Genomic DNA, 15,828 nt, shown 5'->3' on the forward strand with positions numbered 1-15,828 from the left:
TAATGGACTTGGTCAGCGCTTGAGCGGGTTGCAGCTCTGACTTAGGCCCAAGCACAAGACACCAGAGGTATCTGCAGCATCTGTCTTGAAATGAACAGGGGCTTTCTGCCTCTATCTTATCCTAGTGATCCCTCTTTCCTCCTTCACTGCACCCTGGAAACAGGATTGGAAATACCTGGTTGCAAAGGCTCCACTGACTCGGTGTTGAAGGTGGGCAACTCTGGAATAGCACTGCTTGGGGCAGACGGTGCAATGCCAGGTCCCAGATCAGCGCTGTACATGAGATCTGCAGCAATGCCAGGCAGGTCTGGCAGGTACGATGGCACATCGATCTCAGGCACCTGGCCCAAATCTGGCACATAGAAGTAATTTTCAGCTACCTAAAGGAGATCCAGAGTAAAAAGATAAGGTACTCGCTTTCCCTTGTGGCAAGCAGGGGCACTGAAAGGAACAGTCCAGGTTGCAGTCAAGAGCTGGGTTCATGGCCTTGGTACAGTGCTTTCTACTCAGCTGCCCCATAGGTCTGTGCTCTTGTACGGGGACATGTTCTCATGCCCTGAGAACCTCCCTGCAGACCAGGCTAGGCAAAGGCAGGCTGCAGGAGGAGAGAGGTGCAGGCCTCTTCCTGGTTTTCTGCCAGTAAACTTTACTCTCTCCTCCCCAGAGGTTTCAGCCACAACTTTTGCAGCCTGCAAAGGCCAGTCTCGTCTCTTCTGCAAGAGAACAGTGCTGGGACAGTCTGTGAGATAAAGATGCAAAAGAAGCAAAACACAATAGTCAAAGGTCCTGTTTTGTGTTTAATATGCAGGCAAAAACAGTACCAATGACAAATTACAAATAAAGGGTTTTGTTAGTTATACACACTACTCTCTCTCCTCTGGTCCAACATGCAGGACAAGTAGGTCCCAGGCTCCCTCTTCCCACCCCAAACCACACATTGAGCCATGTAAAGCTTAGAAGCTCTGCACTCAGGGTGTGGCCACTATGAGGTGTCAGAAACAAGGTCTGCCACACGCTGGGGCAGCTGGGTTGCTGTGTTGCCTGCCCCATGTCTACACCAAGCAGAGACCGGGTTGCTCAGGCTGGCTGGCCCTGCTGGTTGCATCAGGAAGTGCCCCCCACAGGTCACAGACCTCCTCCTGCGTGCTACAGCACCTCACTCACACTCCTCATGAGGATCAGGAGTTAGCACAAGGGAGACAATCAAGTGACAGAGCCTCCAGTCTCCTCTGTAGCCCTGAGGTCTAGCAGTACAACACATTAACATTAAATTACTCTTCTCCTGTCAACCCACAAAGGCTTGAGTGCAGAGAAACAGCTCACATTTCAGAGCTTTTTCACATCCACCAAGCCCAAACCAGGACTTTAAACACAGGAACTGGGGCATGATTCCTCTGCAAGCAACATACCCTGCAGCCCTATGACAGGCGATTCCCCTATCTGCCCTCTGCGTTACCTGCACTACAGAAGCCCTCGTTCCCCCTCAGAGCTGAGCACAATCCCTCTCCCCTTCCCCACAGCTGCATCTCACCTGCCGGTCCAGCTGTCCCCTTTTGGTGATGGAGAGGGGAGCATCAAAGAGTTTCTCTTCTGTCTCTGTTTCCAGGGCTACATGAGTCTTGGTCACTGCTCCAGCCAGAGGATCCAGGAAGACATACTTCTTGTACCTGGGGCAGAGAGGAAGAGATGCCATGTTCAGAGGCAAGGCCAAAATAAGTACAGCCAAAGTGGTCTTGGAGGTGGACAGCTCCACCAGTGCAGGGGCAGCAGGGCTGTCCCTCAAGGTTGCACATTCCAGCCCCACTTTCTTGTCTCTCCTCTCTACAGCCAGGAGCTCACCACCTCTCCCACTCTGCCAGCCTAGCCTCCACACTCATCCTAAAGCAAAGCCCAGCTGCACAGCCATCGTTTCCAGGCTCTGCCTCCTTCCTCCTCAGTCTGGCATGAGCCTGTCCAACAGCATCAGGACACCAGTCTCTCTCCTGGTGACATGATGCTCAAGGGGCAGCAGCAAAAATGGAGTTGGGGAGAAAACAGTGGCTCAGGGGAAGGAAGAGGAGGTTCAGTAGGTGAAAGCTCAAGGAGGGTGAACATAAAGAAGCTCTTCAGTACAAGCAGGAAGAGGAACCATGAGGCAAAGCCCAACAGGAAGAGGATCTGCAGTTGAGACATTAAATCAGTGAGAGTGGAAAAGTGCCCCTGTGAGTTACCATCAATCAGAACAGGGTACAGTACCCAGGCAGATACATAAGGCAGAGAAGGGCAGGGGTAACAGCAGTTCTCTAGGCTGGAAAAAATATAGGAGGGATGACAGGAGAAAAAAAAAAAGAAAAAAGAGAGAAAGGAAATCACAGAGAGGAAGCAAAGTTAAGTTGAAAAGCAGATGAGTGGAGATCAGATGCAGACCAATCAACAATTCCTACCCCAGTGGTGAAGGGAAAAAGAAAGGGTTACTAGCCAGAAGCCAGTGGAGAGGTACCAAACCCTATTTTGCTGGGGCCTGGTATGCAAGGTTCCCAGGAAGGCAAGCAGCTACTTCTGTCCCTGGGGTAGGCAGAGCAAGGGTGGATAAGCAGCATGGCAATGCTCCATCTCTCACAGGTTCTCTGTAGTGTTGAAGAGCAGCAGGGAGCTAAGGGAGCTGATGTTCCTGGGGAGGCTGCCAAGACCTTCTTCTGCATCGTCTTCTTGGTGAATTTTGGTGCTCACGCACATGGGGAAGTACTTGAGTTTCTCCTGCAAGAAGACAGATAACAGGTAGCAAGACACTAGCAAAGTAGAGCAGCTGCCAACAGCTCTCCCTGGTCCCACACTGGGACCACAATCCACAATGCTGGATGCATGGTGCACATGGACAGCACCACAGTCCCACATGCATGCCAAATCTCAGCACTTCAACTCATGAAGCTGTACACCCAGAGAAGGGGTTCAAGCATCTCAGTCTACAAAAATGTTTGCTACAGTGTCTTCAGGTGGGATATCTTAGAGCATCTCCAGGCAGGCAAGACTCCCCTAAACATCTATACTGCTTCCCTCTGCTGCTTTCAGCTGATATTTTAGAGATGTGATCCCACCTGTGGGGTTTGCAGGAAAGATGAGGGAAAGAGAGGTTAGGACAGAACAGTGCCTGTATAAGGCAAAAGATCATGCAGAAGGGAATGTGCAGGGGAGAACGTGTGCCAGATGGCTCTGTAAAGCCCGAGGGATTTGCAGGAGGTTTCAACTCTAATGAACTGAAACCTCCTCTCTCTCAGTTCTAAAACTTCATGCATAATATATAGAACTCCCTTTAGAAAAGGGCTTATTACATCTGAACTGCTTGACTTTTATAGAGCACAGGAATTGCCACCCCAGATCAGACAATTCAGCTAGTGTGACAGCACCTGCTGCCAGATGCTCTAGGGGATGCTGTTCAGTGCCCACAACACATTTTGCTCCATGCACCACGCTAGAGGAAGGAGAGAAGTTAATTCGTGAACCCAGAGACAGACAGTTCTTCATAGTCTAAGCAACCACAAACCTACATCCCAGACCCCTTCCAACTCCTTTCCTCACCCCCTTCCCAACTCCTCTGTTCTTTCTTCTCAGAGAAACAAGGATAAGCAGCAGCCTCACAGCACCGAGGTGATAAATTCTCAGACAAGACGACACCAGAGCACTAACCAAGACAATCTGACCAAATTTAGTTTTTTTTTTTTTGTCACCAGATGACGATCAAATGGGCCATTTCAAATGCTGTCCACTACTTCCTAATACCTCTGTACTTCCAGCTTCTCTACTCTATCCCATTCTTTGAGTCCTCCTTCCTTTTTGTACTTCTATGGGGAAAGTGGAGACTGTGTTGCTGGTTCAGTTTTAACATCACATCTTAGCAACATAAGCACTTTCTGCTAACTGAAATTTCAGGCTTGAATTTGGTAGCCAAAAATCCTGGGAAATGGCTTAGTCACAGCTCAGTTAATCCACTAAGGGTTTGTACAGTGCTCTGAGTCCATAAAGTGTTATAAGGAAAGACCTGGGAGGTTTTGATTTTTTTTTTTTTTTTTTTTTAATAATAAGTTCCAACTTGTGAAAAACACACTCAAACTAACATCTTGAATTTTTGCAGTAGCGGCAGACAGGCAAGAATACATAGACTGTTATTGAGACTGCAGAGACAGAGATTCAGAAATAAAGGTTCTTTTGATCATTAATATTTATTTCTCAATGTTTAATTTTTAAGCATGAGGGAGTACTGACACTTTTGCTAGAATTGTTCACACACACTTAGCCCTAGAGTCATATATTTTTTTTTAATTCTCTCCTTGCAGATTTCAATTAGTTTTGGAAGACTGCGAGTCACTAAGATTGGAGTGAGGCATTAGCTATTACCTACATTTACTTATAAGACTAATTTAAGGCAGCTATAAAAGTACTAAGTATAAGTATTACTCTGAACATGAGGTTCTATATAATCTTTTTCATATAAATGCTACTGAAGTACTAGTCTTACTCAAATACTTACTTCTGTTTTGAAATTCAGAATAGCTATGTACTACCAATATCATGCAACCGTGAGTTCCATAAGTTAACATGTCATTTAGAAATGACTTTTCTTCTAGAGACATTAAAGGCCCTACGCCAAGGGTTTGGCGACTTTGATATACTGAAGTCATGGGGGGCTCCCGAGTGCTCAACACCTGACAGAATTCATGCTTCAAAAACTGCAGGATCACACCCCTAAATATCCTGCATTTCCAGGCATTTTTTCCAATAAGAGCCAAAGATTAAAAATATATAAAGTCACCTTGGTTCTTTAGTTAAACATCCACTCTCGTGGAGGGAGTTTGGGTGATGTATCTATCAGTAATCCCACTCCCTCTCATGCTAACAGTGCTGAGGCTAGTAAAATAAGCACTTGAGGACTAGGAAGTGCGAGAAAGAGTTCAGCTTCCCCATATCTATCATGAACTCTGAAAGAGGTAGAACTCACAAGCACACATTAAGTTACCAATATTTCAGAAGACTATGAAGATTACTCTAGTGGTGAATTGCAAGCTTTGCTTGGACCTCTTCCAAACCCCAGAGAGGCAATGTCTTCCATACCCCAGCAGAAAACCTCCACATCTCCCAGCCTCCAGAGAGGCAGCTGCAGCACTTGGAAACAGCTCCCACCTGCAAAGGCAGCATCTGAAAAGCCCAACAGAACTACAGCTGCCTTGCAATTCAGTACAGCCTAGCTCCACACCAATGTGCAGAGCAAGTGAATTAAGCTTGCCATAAGGTCCCCATAAGGATCTGGGATCCTTACCCTTAAATGCTTGTCTTACCAACGCAAACACTGTCATAACAGCTGAGATTTCATTTGCTTGGGGTTTGGAAGGGAAAGGAAAATATCCTGGAAAAGAGGCATTTTAAAATAAAATCATAGTACCACATACATTTTTAACTCTACCATTATCCCCCCAGAGCACAAACCCTGAGCATCCAGCACAGGCATCACTTCTCTTAAACTGATACAAGCAGAGCTTGCTTTCCTGGTGGGGTGTGTGTGTGTGTGCATGAAGAAGCTAGGAAAGGCCACTGCAACTGCTCCCAGCAAATAGGCCCTTGTTAGAAGTGAAAACAGGCAGAGCGCCTCAGCTGAAAGCCCTGAATAATTGAGGAGGGCATAAACGTAAACATTAGACTTCCCTCTGTCACATTTCATTACTGCAAGACACATCAGGATCTTTACTCAGCTATGGACAAGAGCAGCCTGTTCCCCTGCAACATGATCAGAGCTTGGCCACACCAAGTTCCACTCAGCTCACCAGCTGAGGCTCACACAGGCCCTTCTATCATTCATAAGCTGACAGCCACTTGCTGGCACAGGAGCATCGCTCTACCTCATGCTCCCACAGAGGAGTTGCAGTTCCATGGAAGAGTTGCATAAGATGCATTTAAGCTAGGCAAGAGTAACAAGACCATTGCATGAGACAGAGTGAGCAAACAGAAGCTAATGTCAGAAGCCCAAGAAAACTCATCAGTCCCAAGGGAGAATCCAAAGATCAGTCATAGCAGAAGTAGAAGAAATATAAGCACCCCATGGGGCCTGCAGAAAATGCTTGTGATGAAGGCAGCTTTGGTCATGATGGGCAGGATATTGCAATGGTAGAGAGATTATATGAGATGGGAAAGAGGTGGCATTACAAAGAGACAGGATGGGCTGAGCAGGGAAGAGTGTGCAGAGCCTACAGAGCCAGCAGGCCAACCGAATGTGAACATGTTTTGGTCTTTGAGGGACACTGCTTTTCACTAGCTGATTGTCTTTTCAAGCCCTCCATTGTGCAAGGGATTGTGCATCAGCACCTGCCCTTCACCCCAGGGAGGGAAAATACCTTCCTTGCCCTTGTCCTAGTACCTATGCTCTTCACAGGCTCTCCAATAGGCTGGGGCTACCAGCCAGACAGCACGACTGAAATGGGTCTCCCCTAGCTGGCTAGCAACAAGTCCCATGCAACCACGCCCTGGGCTAGTGCCTGGGCTCAAAAGTAGTACAAACTCACTCCAGTTTGCTGACTGTCCATCTGGCCAGCAATTCCACTCTCCTGGCCTGGCTGAAATATTCATAACTACCTCACTGTAAAGAGGTCTCAACTCCATTAAAAACTCAAGGAAGTTTTGTGTAATAAATTATTCAGTGGCAGCTTTATTTTTGGGCCAAGGCATACAAGGGATAAGACGGGAAGTCTCTTTAGGGGTGGAAAGCAGGGAAGTTGTCCAACTGATCCTGTCACGAAGAGCACATCTGCTACACCTGGTACTGTGCATACACAACATCTTTTGAACACAATGACTCTTCCTCCCCTTCTTCCAACCCTGGTAAGGGAGCACCGACCTAAATCGGAAAATCCCTTGGTAGCACTGCTTGCAAAGCTCACCACTTCTCAGATCTTCTTAAGAGGACTCTCTGCCACTCAGTCCACAGGCTAAAAGGGAACTTGATACTTCAGCTCCTCCTTCAACACCAGTTACAGACATATGTGCTATGGAATTGCCTAGAAGCCCCAACTGTGCTGGGCAGTGAGAGATTCAGGCCTATCTGAAGGGCTTGCAACCTGTAATAGCTGAATGCAAGGCACAGGACAGGCAAGACAGAAAAAGACGACTTTAAAAAGCAAAATGACCTTCCTACATCCCCACACGTCACAAAACTTAGCTTGGGAACAGTAACAGGGACAATATTCAAGTGTAATCCTTTTGTGGGACAGAATCTGCTTTTTCTCCTCACCCTCACAAGTTTTATCTTTCCTTTTCTCACCGTTGCTGTATAACGGAGACCCTTCAGAAGCTATTTTTCAGACGAGTATGAGCCTCATCCCTGCTGCCTTGCTATGCACAGACAAAGTCTTAAGGAGAGCTAGCAGCAACAGCTAGCACTATTGCAGGAAATCATCATGTTTAAGGAAACAGAACCACTCTCAGCAGTCAGCAGGCACCCAGAGCAGCCAGTTACCCATAGCCAAGGTCTTGTGCTGACACAGGCCTCAAAACAGTAGCTCTACAAACTTCCCAGCCCATTCTCTTACCCACCCCTTGACAGGTCACACTGAAAACATAACACACATGCTGCCCCGGCCTACATCCCAAAGCCCTGGTCTACTTTGTCCAAGAGGCTCATAGTATCCCAGTTTTTCTTTACTTATTCATCTCAAGGTCTCTTCTCCTCTTCCTTACCTGCAGGGATTTCTCATCCAGCATTCGGTGTTTGCTCTGAATCTTGTGTCTTGGCCATTTCTGCTTAGCCAGGTCCTCTGCACCAGCAAAAATTGAGCTGTACTCCTGCAACCGTTCAGGGGCTGGATACTTAGCACTGGAAAATACCTGTAGGGAGGCAAGGAAGAACTGAAAAAAATCCCACTAACTAAGTAGTCCTACACTACAGAACCACAAGAAGCCTACCAAGGCATACAACCTGCACTGCCAGCAGGAATGGACAGCCTTGCTTTGGAGTCAATGGGCTCCTAACGGCAATCTGCATGGACCTGGCCATGCATGGGCTGTCACTTTTGAAAGTTCACGTGCCAGAACTTCTCTTTATAGAAGTACTAGGAGATCATAGGCAAAAAGGCTTCCACTGACATAAAGGGAAGTGCAGACACTATAATAAATAGAGCAAGAAAGGGAAAAGGAGGATTTTCCCTAGTTTTACATGACTCAACAAGATTAACTGAAGGGGAGTCTCTCCAACAGCAACTTCTATGCAAGTAGCAAAAGACTGAAATGAGAGGGTGTGAGGCTTAACACAGTACATGCTTTCTCTCTTTCTCAAAAAGCTGTCCAGGCAGTAATTAATGTAGGCCTTTTAAGTTCAGAAGACGTGCAGTTCATTGGTCTAAAAACTCATCAACTGGCCAAGTCAGAAACAGGATTCTAATCACAGCTCCTGCTCAGCAGGAAGGCAGAGAGAGGTAAACTGGCTGTGACTGGGGAAGCCGAGCACTTGTTCTGCAGAGTAGAACATCATATCAGGAGCAGAGAGAGAAGGTGGAAGGTAGAAAGCAGGCAACACAGTCTTCAAAGACTAGCTATCAACTTGGTCACTACCTTAATAGCCTTCTTGCTGCCCTTTATCTTCTCAATCTTTGCTTGGGCGAGCGTGACTCTCTCACTGATTGTCTGAAGCTGCAACCGGCTGGCCTCCACCCGCTGAGAGATCCTAAGGAGCAAGCACATTTCTTAAGGGTAAGAATCCAGAGCCAAGGATTTTTATGCAACAGCCAGTGCCCAAGCCTGAGAGAAAGGACATGAATTTCAGTGGTCTGGATTATTTCATAGGGTAAAATCAGTGCTGGTTGCACTTATCTTGGTCCCACTGAGAGTTTTCTATACTCTAACATGAAACTAAGTTTAGCCTGTGACTCACCATACAACATTCCCCTCATTGTTTGAGGCAATGCAGAGAAAGTTGGAAAGTAGTAAGCCCTACACCTCATTGCATATACTGCTAACAGGAAGGCCACAGCTAATATCAGCTGCCAACAAATTTTTAATAAAAATGATCTGTTAAAAATGAAAGGCAGTACACACTAGTGAGCAGAGTTCAGGATCCACAGGGCACATCCCATTCTCTGCTTTTCCAGCATTGTGTTGCATGACTTCTCACACTGCTTCACAGCTTTGTGCTTCAGTTTCCACAACTGTAAAACAACATTTGGTCTTTGGCATAATAATGCACACTAATTTCCATAATTCCTGCATGACTAAATCAGCAATAAAAGTGCTTTGTGACTGAAAGATGAAAAGCATTCTGCAACAGTAGGTGATAGCAGTCACTAGCTAAGCATCTCTGCATTGACCAAGTGGACTTACTCCCTTCCCAGTAAGCATCTTGCAACTATGGGTAGGACTGAAATCACCAGCACACTGCATACACTCACTACTGTGCTGAGGGGACTGACACACAGGCTGAGGCCAGAGGAGGCATCAGGACCAGTAATCATCACCAGGTTAACTACAGAGTTGCCTGCTAAGGAAAGACCTTTCTTCCCCTCACAAAATTAGTAGGTGCTCCCTAGCATCAAACTCAAAGACTGACAATTGTTTTGAGTCTTCACCCCTCTTAATAAAAAGAGCAAAGAACACTTCTTGGTTGTATGATCTACTGGAAGAGCTAGTACTTCACTTTAGTAACATTTTGTAGGAATGAATTCCACAGGATCGTCTTATGCATGTAAAAATCAATTTCAATTATTGTCTTTAAATTTCAACAAAGGTCCCTTGTTGCTTTGTAGTAGTGAGCCCCATGTTTTCTTTTTTTTCATTCTATAATTCCTTCTAGCAACCAATTTGACATCAGCAGTGATCCATGATTCCCATTTTCAAACTGTACCAAACCTGTCTTTTCAAGTATTTTCACTTGGTGCAACACATTCACTATTACCATAATAGAGTCCGTAAAAAACAGACTCTATTAAAGGGCCCTCTTCAGCGGTAGGTATAAAAAACAGTAAGTGGCTGCAGCCTATTCACCTTGGACTGTTTTGAAAAACCTTAATTTCTTTCTCTGAACAGCTTTAAGTGTTTTTGTTTGTTTATAACATGCTCCCCTCTCTCTGGAGGCATTTAAGTCCTTCCTTAGGCATATAGCAGGAGAGTAAGTCATCTGTCCTACTTTATTGTTTTTGGAGTAGGAGATGAGCAAGACTGTATCTCAGGTGATCCTGCCTCACAGTATTATCCTCCAGTTCTCCATCCTTTTATTTTAAATACATTTAAATACATTCAAACAGATTGTATTCTGTACCAAAACCAAGTACAAATCTGTTCATGATTCCCTTCCCACATCCTCCCTCTGTCTTAATGGAGTTGGCCCATATCACTTGAACACTTGGTTCTCCAGGTGGTTCATGTTGTTCCTTTCAGTGTGTGTTTTCTAGCTCTTGTCTGCAGTGATTTCATGTGTCACAGGGTCATCCTATTGCTTAGTTCTGTTAAAGCTTGAGACACTTCAGAAGGCTCTAAGCCTTCACTAACTTCTCCCCCCAGCAAGTTTTCCCACCTTACAGTTTCTCTCTTTTCTAGATGTTTCATAATTGTATTGATTGACACTATTCTTAACACTGCTCCTGGGAGCCCCTGCCTATTTTTACTTCCTTAAAAGTAGGGGAAAAAATGGCCACTTGTTTCTGCTTTGCCTTTCACCCTCAAATCCATGATGTAAATTTCCCTCTCACTTATGAGTATCCCCTTTCCATTAGCAGCTCTCTAAAACTCAAAACCTTTCTGAAATCCCAATAAAAGCAGGATAGCCAATACTCTGCTGACTCCCAGATGCAATTCGCAGGGCCAACAAGGCACACATTTCTCTCCCATAAGGAAAAGTTAAGTAAAGAGTCACCCAAGCTTGGGCCTGAAAACCAGGAAGTGTTCTCCTCCTTCCTACCTCATTAATTTGAGCAGGCAGAATGAGATGGTCAAATGCTCCCTTTCCTATTCCACATTATCAGCACTGCTTCATTGGGTACTTCTCCCCACAACTCACACCTCCTCCAGTTGCGAGGAGCAAAGGAGTTTTTGCAATACATCCCCAGTCCCCAAACTCTGCGCACCACAGAGCACCTCTGCAAGCAGCCCTGCAAACACCCGAGGAAGACCCAGAGGAAAGGTACTCCATGGTAGGCAAGTGGCCAGTCTCACAAGGCCAGTTTTGCCTCAGTCTTGTGAAGCTCCAACATACAGGATGCCTGCAGCATGAGATACATTCCATATTTTCTACTTACTTTAATACACAGAAGTGTGGCAATAGTAGGTTTACAGATAATTTATGCTTTAGAGTTGCTCATTACTTTGCACTCCTCAGATTCTACAGGGATGAAGAATCACAGTCACCTTTACCTGTTACCCTAACCACTTCCACATTTACCATCCACCCTACTAAACATCTGGTTGAAGAGAGGAACAGTGTTACAACTCCCTTTGTGCCACCAAACACAGGCAACGTGTTGCCTATTACAGAGTGCTCCTTACTGCTAGGTTACTAATGCCTCCAATATTTACACAGATGGCAAAAGAAGAACACAAAGCAAAACATCTCTGAACCCATAGGGCCACATATATCCTGATTACTTAAAGTTTGCTGGAACCACTCTTAAAAATTAGGCATCCCTGAAAAACAGACCGAGATTGACCAGTACTGTGTAATAACCCTTCAGTCTCTGCCCTAGCTGTAACAGTAATATTGTGTCTAGAAGGAGAGGAGGGAGGACATATGTAGCTTTATCTATCCATATTATGCCCCCTCCCTTCAAATAGATAGTATCAGACCAGTAGTCTACTCTCAGCACAAGCTGGGGAAGCTGTCCAGAACTAGGTCAGGTATTTCAAATCATTACAGCTATTCCCTGCAGCACCCTGCACTTTCTCCTGTTATTTTTCTACCCTTGAATTTGCCAAGTCTAATCCCACCAACCTTAGGAGACCTGCCCAAAACCTTCACCTGTAGAGGTACAGATACAGGCATACAGCACAGAAGGAATACACACAAGAATTAATCTATTTGTTGCTGACCAAGGTAACTATGAAAAAATGATTAAGCCCCCTAAACCCAACTAATCCAAATTCCCATCATGTGTACAGGGCCCTAAAAACAAATGACTGTTATGCATGTACAGCTGAAATTACAGCTGGGTCTGTTAGTTTAAAGAGACAACATACTATACAGATACTGAAAAAAAAAAAAAAGAATATATGAATATACATGAATAAAGACTCATATTCAAGGGTCCTCCAGCAACTTCAGTATTTCTACTGCTGTGGGAACTGAACTTACACCAAGGAGTCACCTTGGTGTTTGCAAGGAGAAGAAACAGTGAGAGATGGAGAAGCCTGTTCCCAAGGATTTCAGGGGCTAAGTGTATGAAGCAGGGTTGCATTCAGACTTCAGTCTCCATTTAGGAAGTGAGTTTTATCTGAAAGACAATTGCACAAAAGGCAGGAAGGGTAAGCATTAATAAAATGGCCCATCTCTTGCCCCTCAGAATCCTTGTGCTCTGACAGCAGAGAATGCCATTAGCATCTGAACCTACCCTATGCCTATTCTATTAGTCACTGGGTTATTTTGCTCTCGGTGCTCTTTTCTGCTTGAGAAACTCCTTCAGTTAGATTCAATGCGACTTCAGAGTTGCAAAGAAGGAGCAGGGAGGCAGCAACAACCTTTGGCAGTAGGTATGCTCTGGAATGTGAAAAGGGAGCCCGCAAAAGGCAGAACATACCACCTACCTCAAATCCTGGGCACAGAGCCAAACCAAGCTTCCCCTCTCCCAGTGTTTTCCTATGAGGAAGTAATACATACAGTAGATTAAATCTATCTAGTGGATTATCTTTAAATCCATACAGATTTTTTTTTTTTAATTTATGAAGATATTAAAGCCAATCTTTCAGCTGCTTTGACTCAAGCTTTCAAATTCTCTGCCACTCTGAACTCTTTTTGCAGTCAAGGCCTTCTCCTCTCCCTCAGTTTAGATGTCATTTCTCTTAACACCCTCCCCTCACTGCCCTGAGTTCCTGTCCCTTTTAGGTGACTTCCTAGTCACTTAACAGCACCCACAGTAGTTTTCAGGAATATTTCCTCTCAGCTCACCAGCTTTACCTCTTCTATCTCACCTGCAGCCATGAAGCAGACCATTTCATGTTATCTCCTCACAATTTCTCTGATAATCCTCACGCAGCTACTAGAAGACCTCCGATGTTGCATGTGTGCTTGCTCACAAGGGGGAAGAAAATGATTGCTCTTTTACTCCCACAGGAACAAGACTTGAGGCACCAGGAAGCTGACATAGAGGACCCTGGACACAGCCTGCAAACTGCCAGCACAGATGATAATCCCGTATTCCTTTGAGGATCTTCAAGCACATCAAAATGCCAAAAAAGCAATGTGATTTTCATTATCGTATTTGATCAGACAAGATTAGAAACAAGTTTAGGCTGATGGACTCCCAGAAGCTGCTTTTGCAGAGCAAAGCAGCTTGAAGAATGACAAAATTCACCTGGAGGGAAGCATCACAGCATAGAGAAACTATGGCACTCTGCTGTCACCACAGAGTGTGTGTATCACCCAAAAGTGATGAGCATTACCAAACTGGGGAGAGGGACTGGGAAGGGGGAGAGAAGAGATGAGCTTCACACCAAGGTGAATGAGAAAGGCAAGGCAGCAGAAAGTGAGAGCAAACTTCTCTGGAATACCAAAGAACTTCAATTTCACATCTGAAGTACAAGAGCAAGCGATCAGCCAAGGAGAAAGAACATTACAAAGCAGAATGAGAAATGAAGTTTCACAGGAGGATAAAGGAGATTAAGAATTAAATGACTTTCTCCTTAAAAGAGGCCTGTACACACATCACAGCAAGTCAGGCTTCTGGTCTCCTCCCAGCTTAGGCTCCACTCCTGAGAGATTTCAGGGAGATGCTCATGTATCACGTGTACCTAGAAGTTTAGAATAGCTGAGTTTGTCATATAAGCCTTTGGCTTTTTTCCTAAGTCAAGCTGCCTTTTTATAACAAGTGTTTTTATTAAATTCCTTCCTTACTGCAGAAGGTATGAATTAAAAGGGACTGAGTTTATGGCTCCTGTAGAGTCTAGGAACGTAATAAAACACAAGTGGCCTGGTGCTGGAGCAGGGTAACAATAGCTGGCTGCCACTGATCCTTCCAAAACGCCAGTGTTGAAACAGGCATACCACCACTACTGATGAGAGAGGTACCATTAAACCTCTAAGACAAGGTTCAGTGGGTTTACCAAAAAGTGAGAGAACCAACGAGGTGAGGAGACACTAGCACCTAGGGGAAGAGAGACCTCATCCCAGGATAAAAGCATCAGAACAAGGGTGGTGATGACAGGACTATGTGCCCATCCTTCTTAGGCTACAGAGCACCTTCCCTACACACTTCTCTCCTTGGACCCACAGATACATGGCAGCTCTCTTCTGGCTTTATGCTGCAGAAAAGGAGAAAAGCTCAAATTTTTTCAACTCTAAGTTTTGTGAGAATTCTCTTGAAAAACAGCCATGAACTTTTACAGCTCCTCAAGCTGCTGAAGTCATAGGGAAACATCAATGCACCATCCCTGGTATCCATAACTGAAGACTTAAGTCCATTAGGCTGAAACAGGCCTATAGAGCTAGGCTAGACTACCTAAGTGTATTCTGGTTGGCTAACACTCAGGATAATACTTTATGAGGCACTTGAACATGCTTTACAACAGCCTTACAGCATACGGATGTCCTTACACACAGTGGTGGACTGGCAGCAATGACTAGCATGATCAGAAATGGGTTCTAAGAAGCCCAAGCTCCACTCTCCCTACCCACTGACACCTCTTCCGATGTAGCAGCTACAAACAATTTAGAATAAAGATGTGGAGAAAAAAAGAAAAACTGATAAGACATCTACAGTTTAAAGCAATCCAGGAAGCAATCAAAGTCAGTTCACAAAAACAATTCACCTCAGAAGTCTGCAAGGCACAAAATAAAAGTGCAACTTTTAGCAAAAAGTCAAGCAAGTTCAATCACTCAAGGAAAGATCAACTTGTTTGCTTTCTGCTCTTCTCTCTCCTTCATATTTAAGCAGTTTTTTTTAAAAACGCCTTCTTTCATTTTTGAGTAAGTATAATCAGAAACTGCCATCTTACACTTTCCTTGACAGAAGGATATCCCAAGTGAGATAGCATAATCAACACTCCTTCCTCCATTAAGTGTTTGGATATTATACTAATTAATGTTTATCACAGTCTGATTGCTTCTTGAGTCTGATTTGCAGGTGTTTCAGCATGTACATATTGCCCCACTTCTGCAATGCCAAACTGCTTCTCAGACTGGAGGGTGATCAGGCTATCCTCAGCATGATCTGGTATGCATCATTCTCTAGAGATCATGTTCTCACTCAAAAATAATTTCATTTTGATTTTGAATCTCATTTCACAAGGTGTTCCCACCACAATGAACTAATTTCATGTAAAATTGAAAACCATTACATTTTTGAACTATCCTTACAACATTCCCCCCTCCCCCCCCACATCCCCTGCAACACTGTTCTCTTACCCAGAAAAAAAAAAAAAAAAAAGCTTCTCTTAAGGTCACAATGTCTCCTCCTAACCCTGGTATTTGCCTCCCACCACTGACTGATCTAAAAGCTGACAGGTTTTCCTTTCTTTAGAAGAAATGTATAGTAAGTTGGAAGACTGCGACCAAACTGCGCAATTAGATCCTTTAGCTTAACCTTACAGGCTACTTTTAGTCAAACTACTTCTCCATGAACAGTGTTATGATATATAAACACAGTAAATCCTACCCTCAAAGTGAAAGCTTTTGGG

At 44.7% G+C, this 15,828-nt stretch overlaps 1 protein-coding gene across 4 annotated transcripts in view; it reads right to left on the minus strand.

Annotated features, from left to right (window-relative positions):
• The window catches only part of WASHC1 (WASH complex subunit 1), a 46,602-nt gene that overhangs the window by 4,106 nt on the left and 26,668 nt on the right, over positions 1-15,828 (minus strand). For all 4 annotated transcript variants that reach the window (XM_062590437.1, XM_062590447.1, XM_062590429.1 and 1 more), the window contains 5 exons: positions 8,569-8,680; positions 7,699-7,845; positions 2,600-2,736; positions 1,532-1,667; positions 176-380 (listed from right to left, as the gene is read on the minus strand). In XM_062590437.1, coding sequence (XP_062446421.1) covers positions 176-380; positions 1,532-1,667; positions 2,600-2,736; positions 7,699-7,845; positions 8,569-8,680 — 737 coding nt within the window. The remainder of the gene's footprint in view (positions 1-175; positions 381-1,531; positions 1,668-2,599; positions 2,737-7,698; positions 7,846-8,568; positions 8,681-15,828) is intronic.

The sequence above is a fragment of the Rhea pennata genome, chromosome 1, assembly GCF_028389875.1.
Source record: "Rhea pennata isolate bPtePen1 chromosome 1, bPtePen1.pri, whole genome shotgun sequence".
NCBI classification, from domain to species: domain Eukaryota; kingdom Metazoa; phylum Chordata; class Aves; order Rheiformes; family Rheidae; genus Rhea; species Rhea pennata.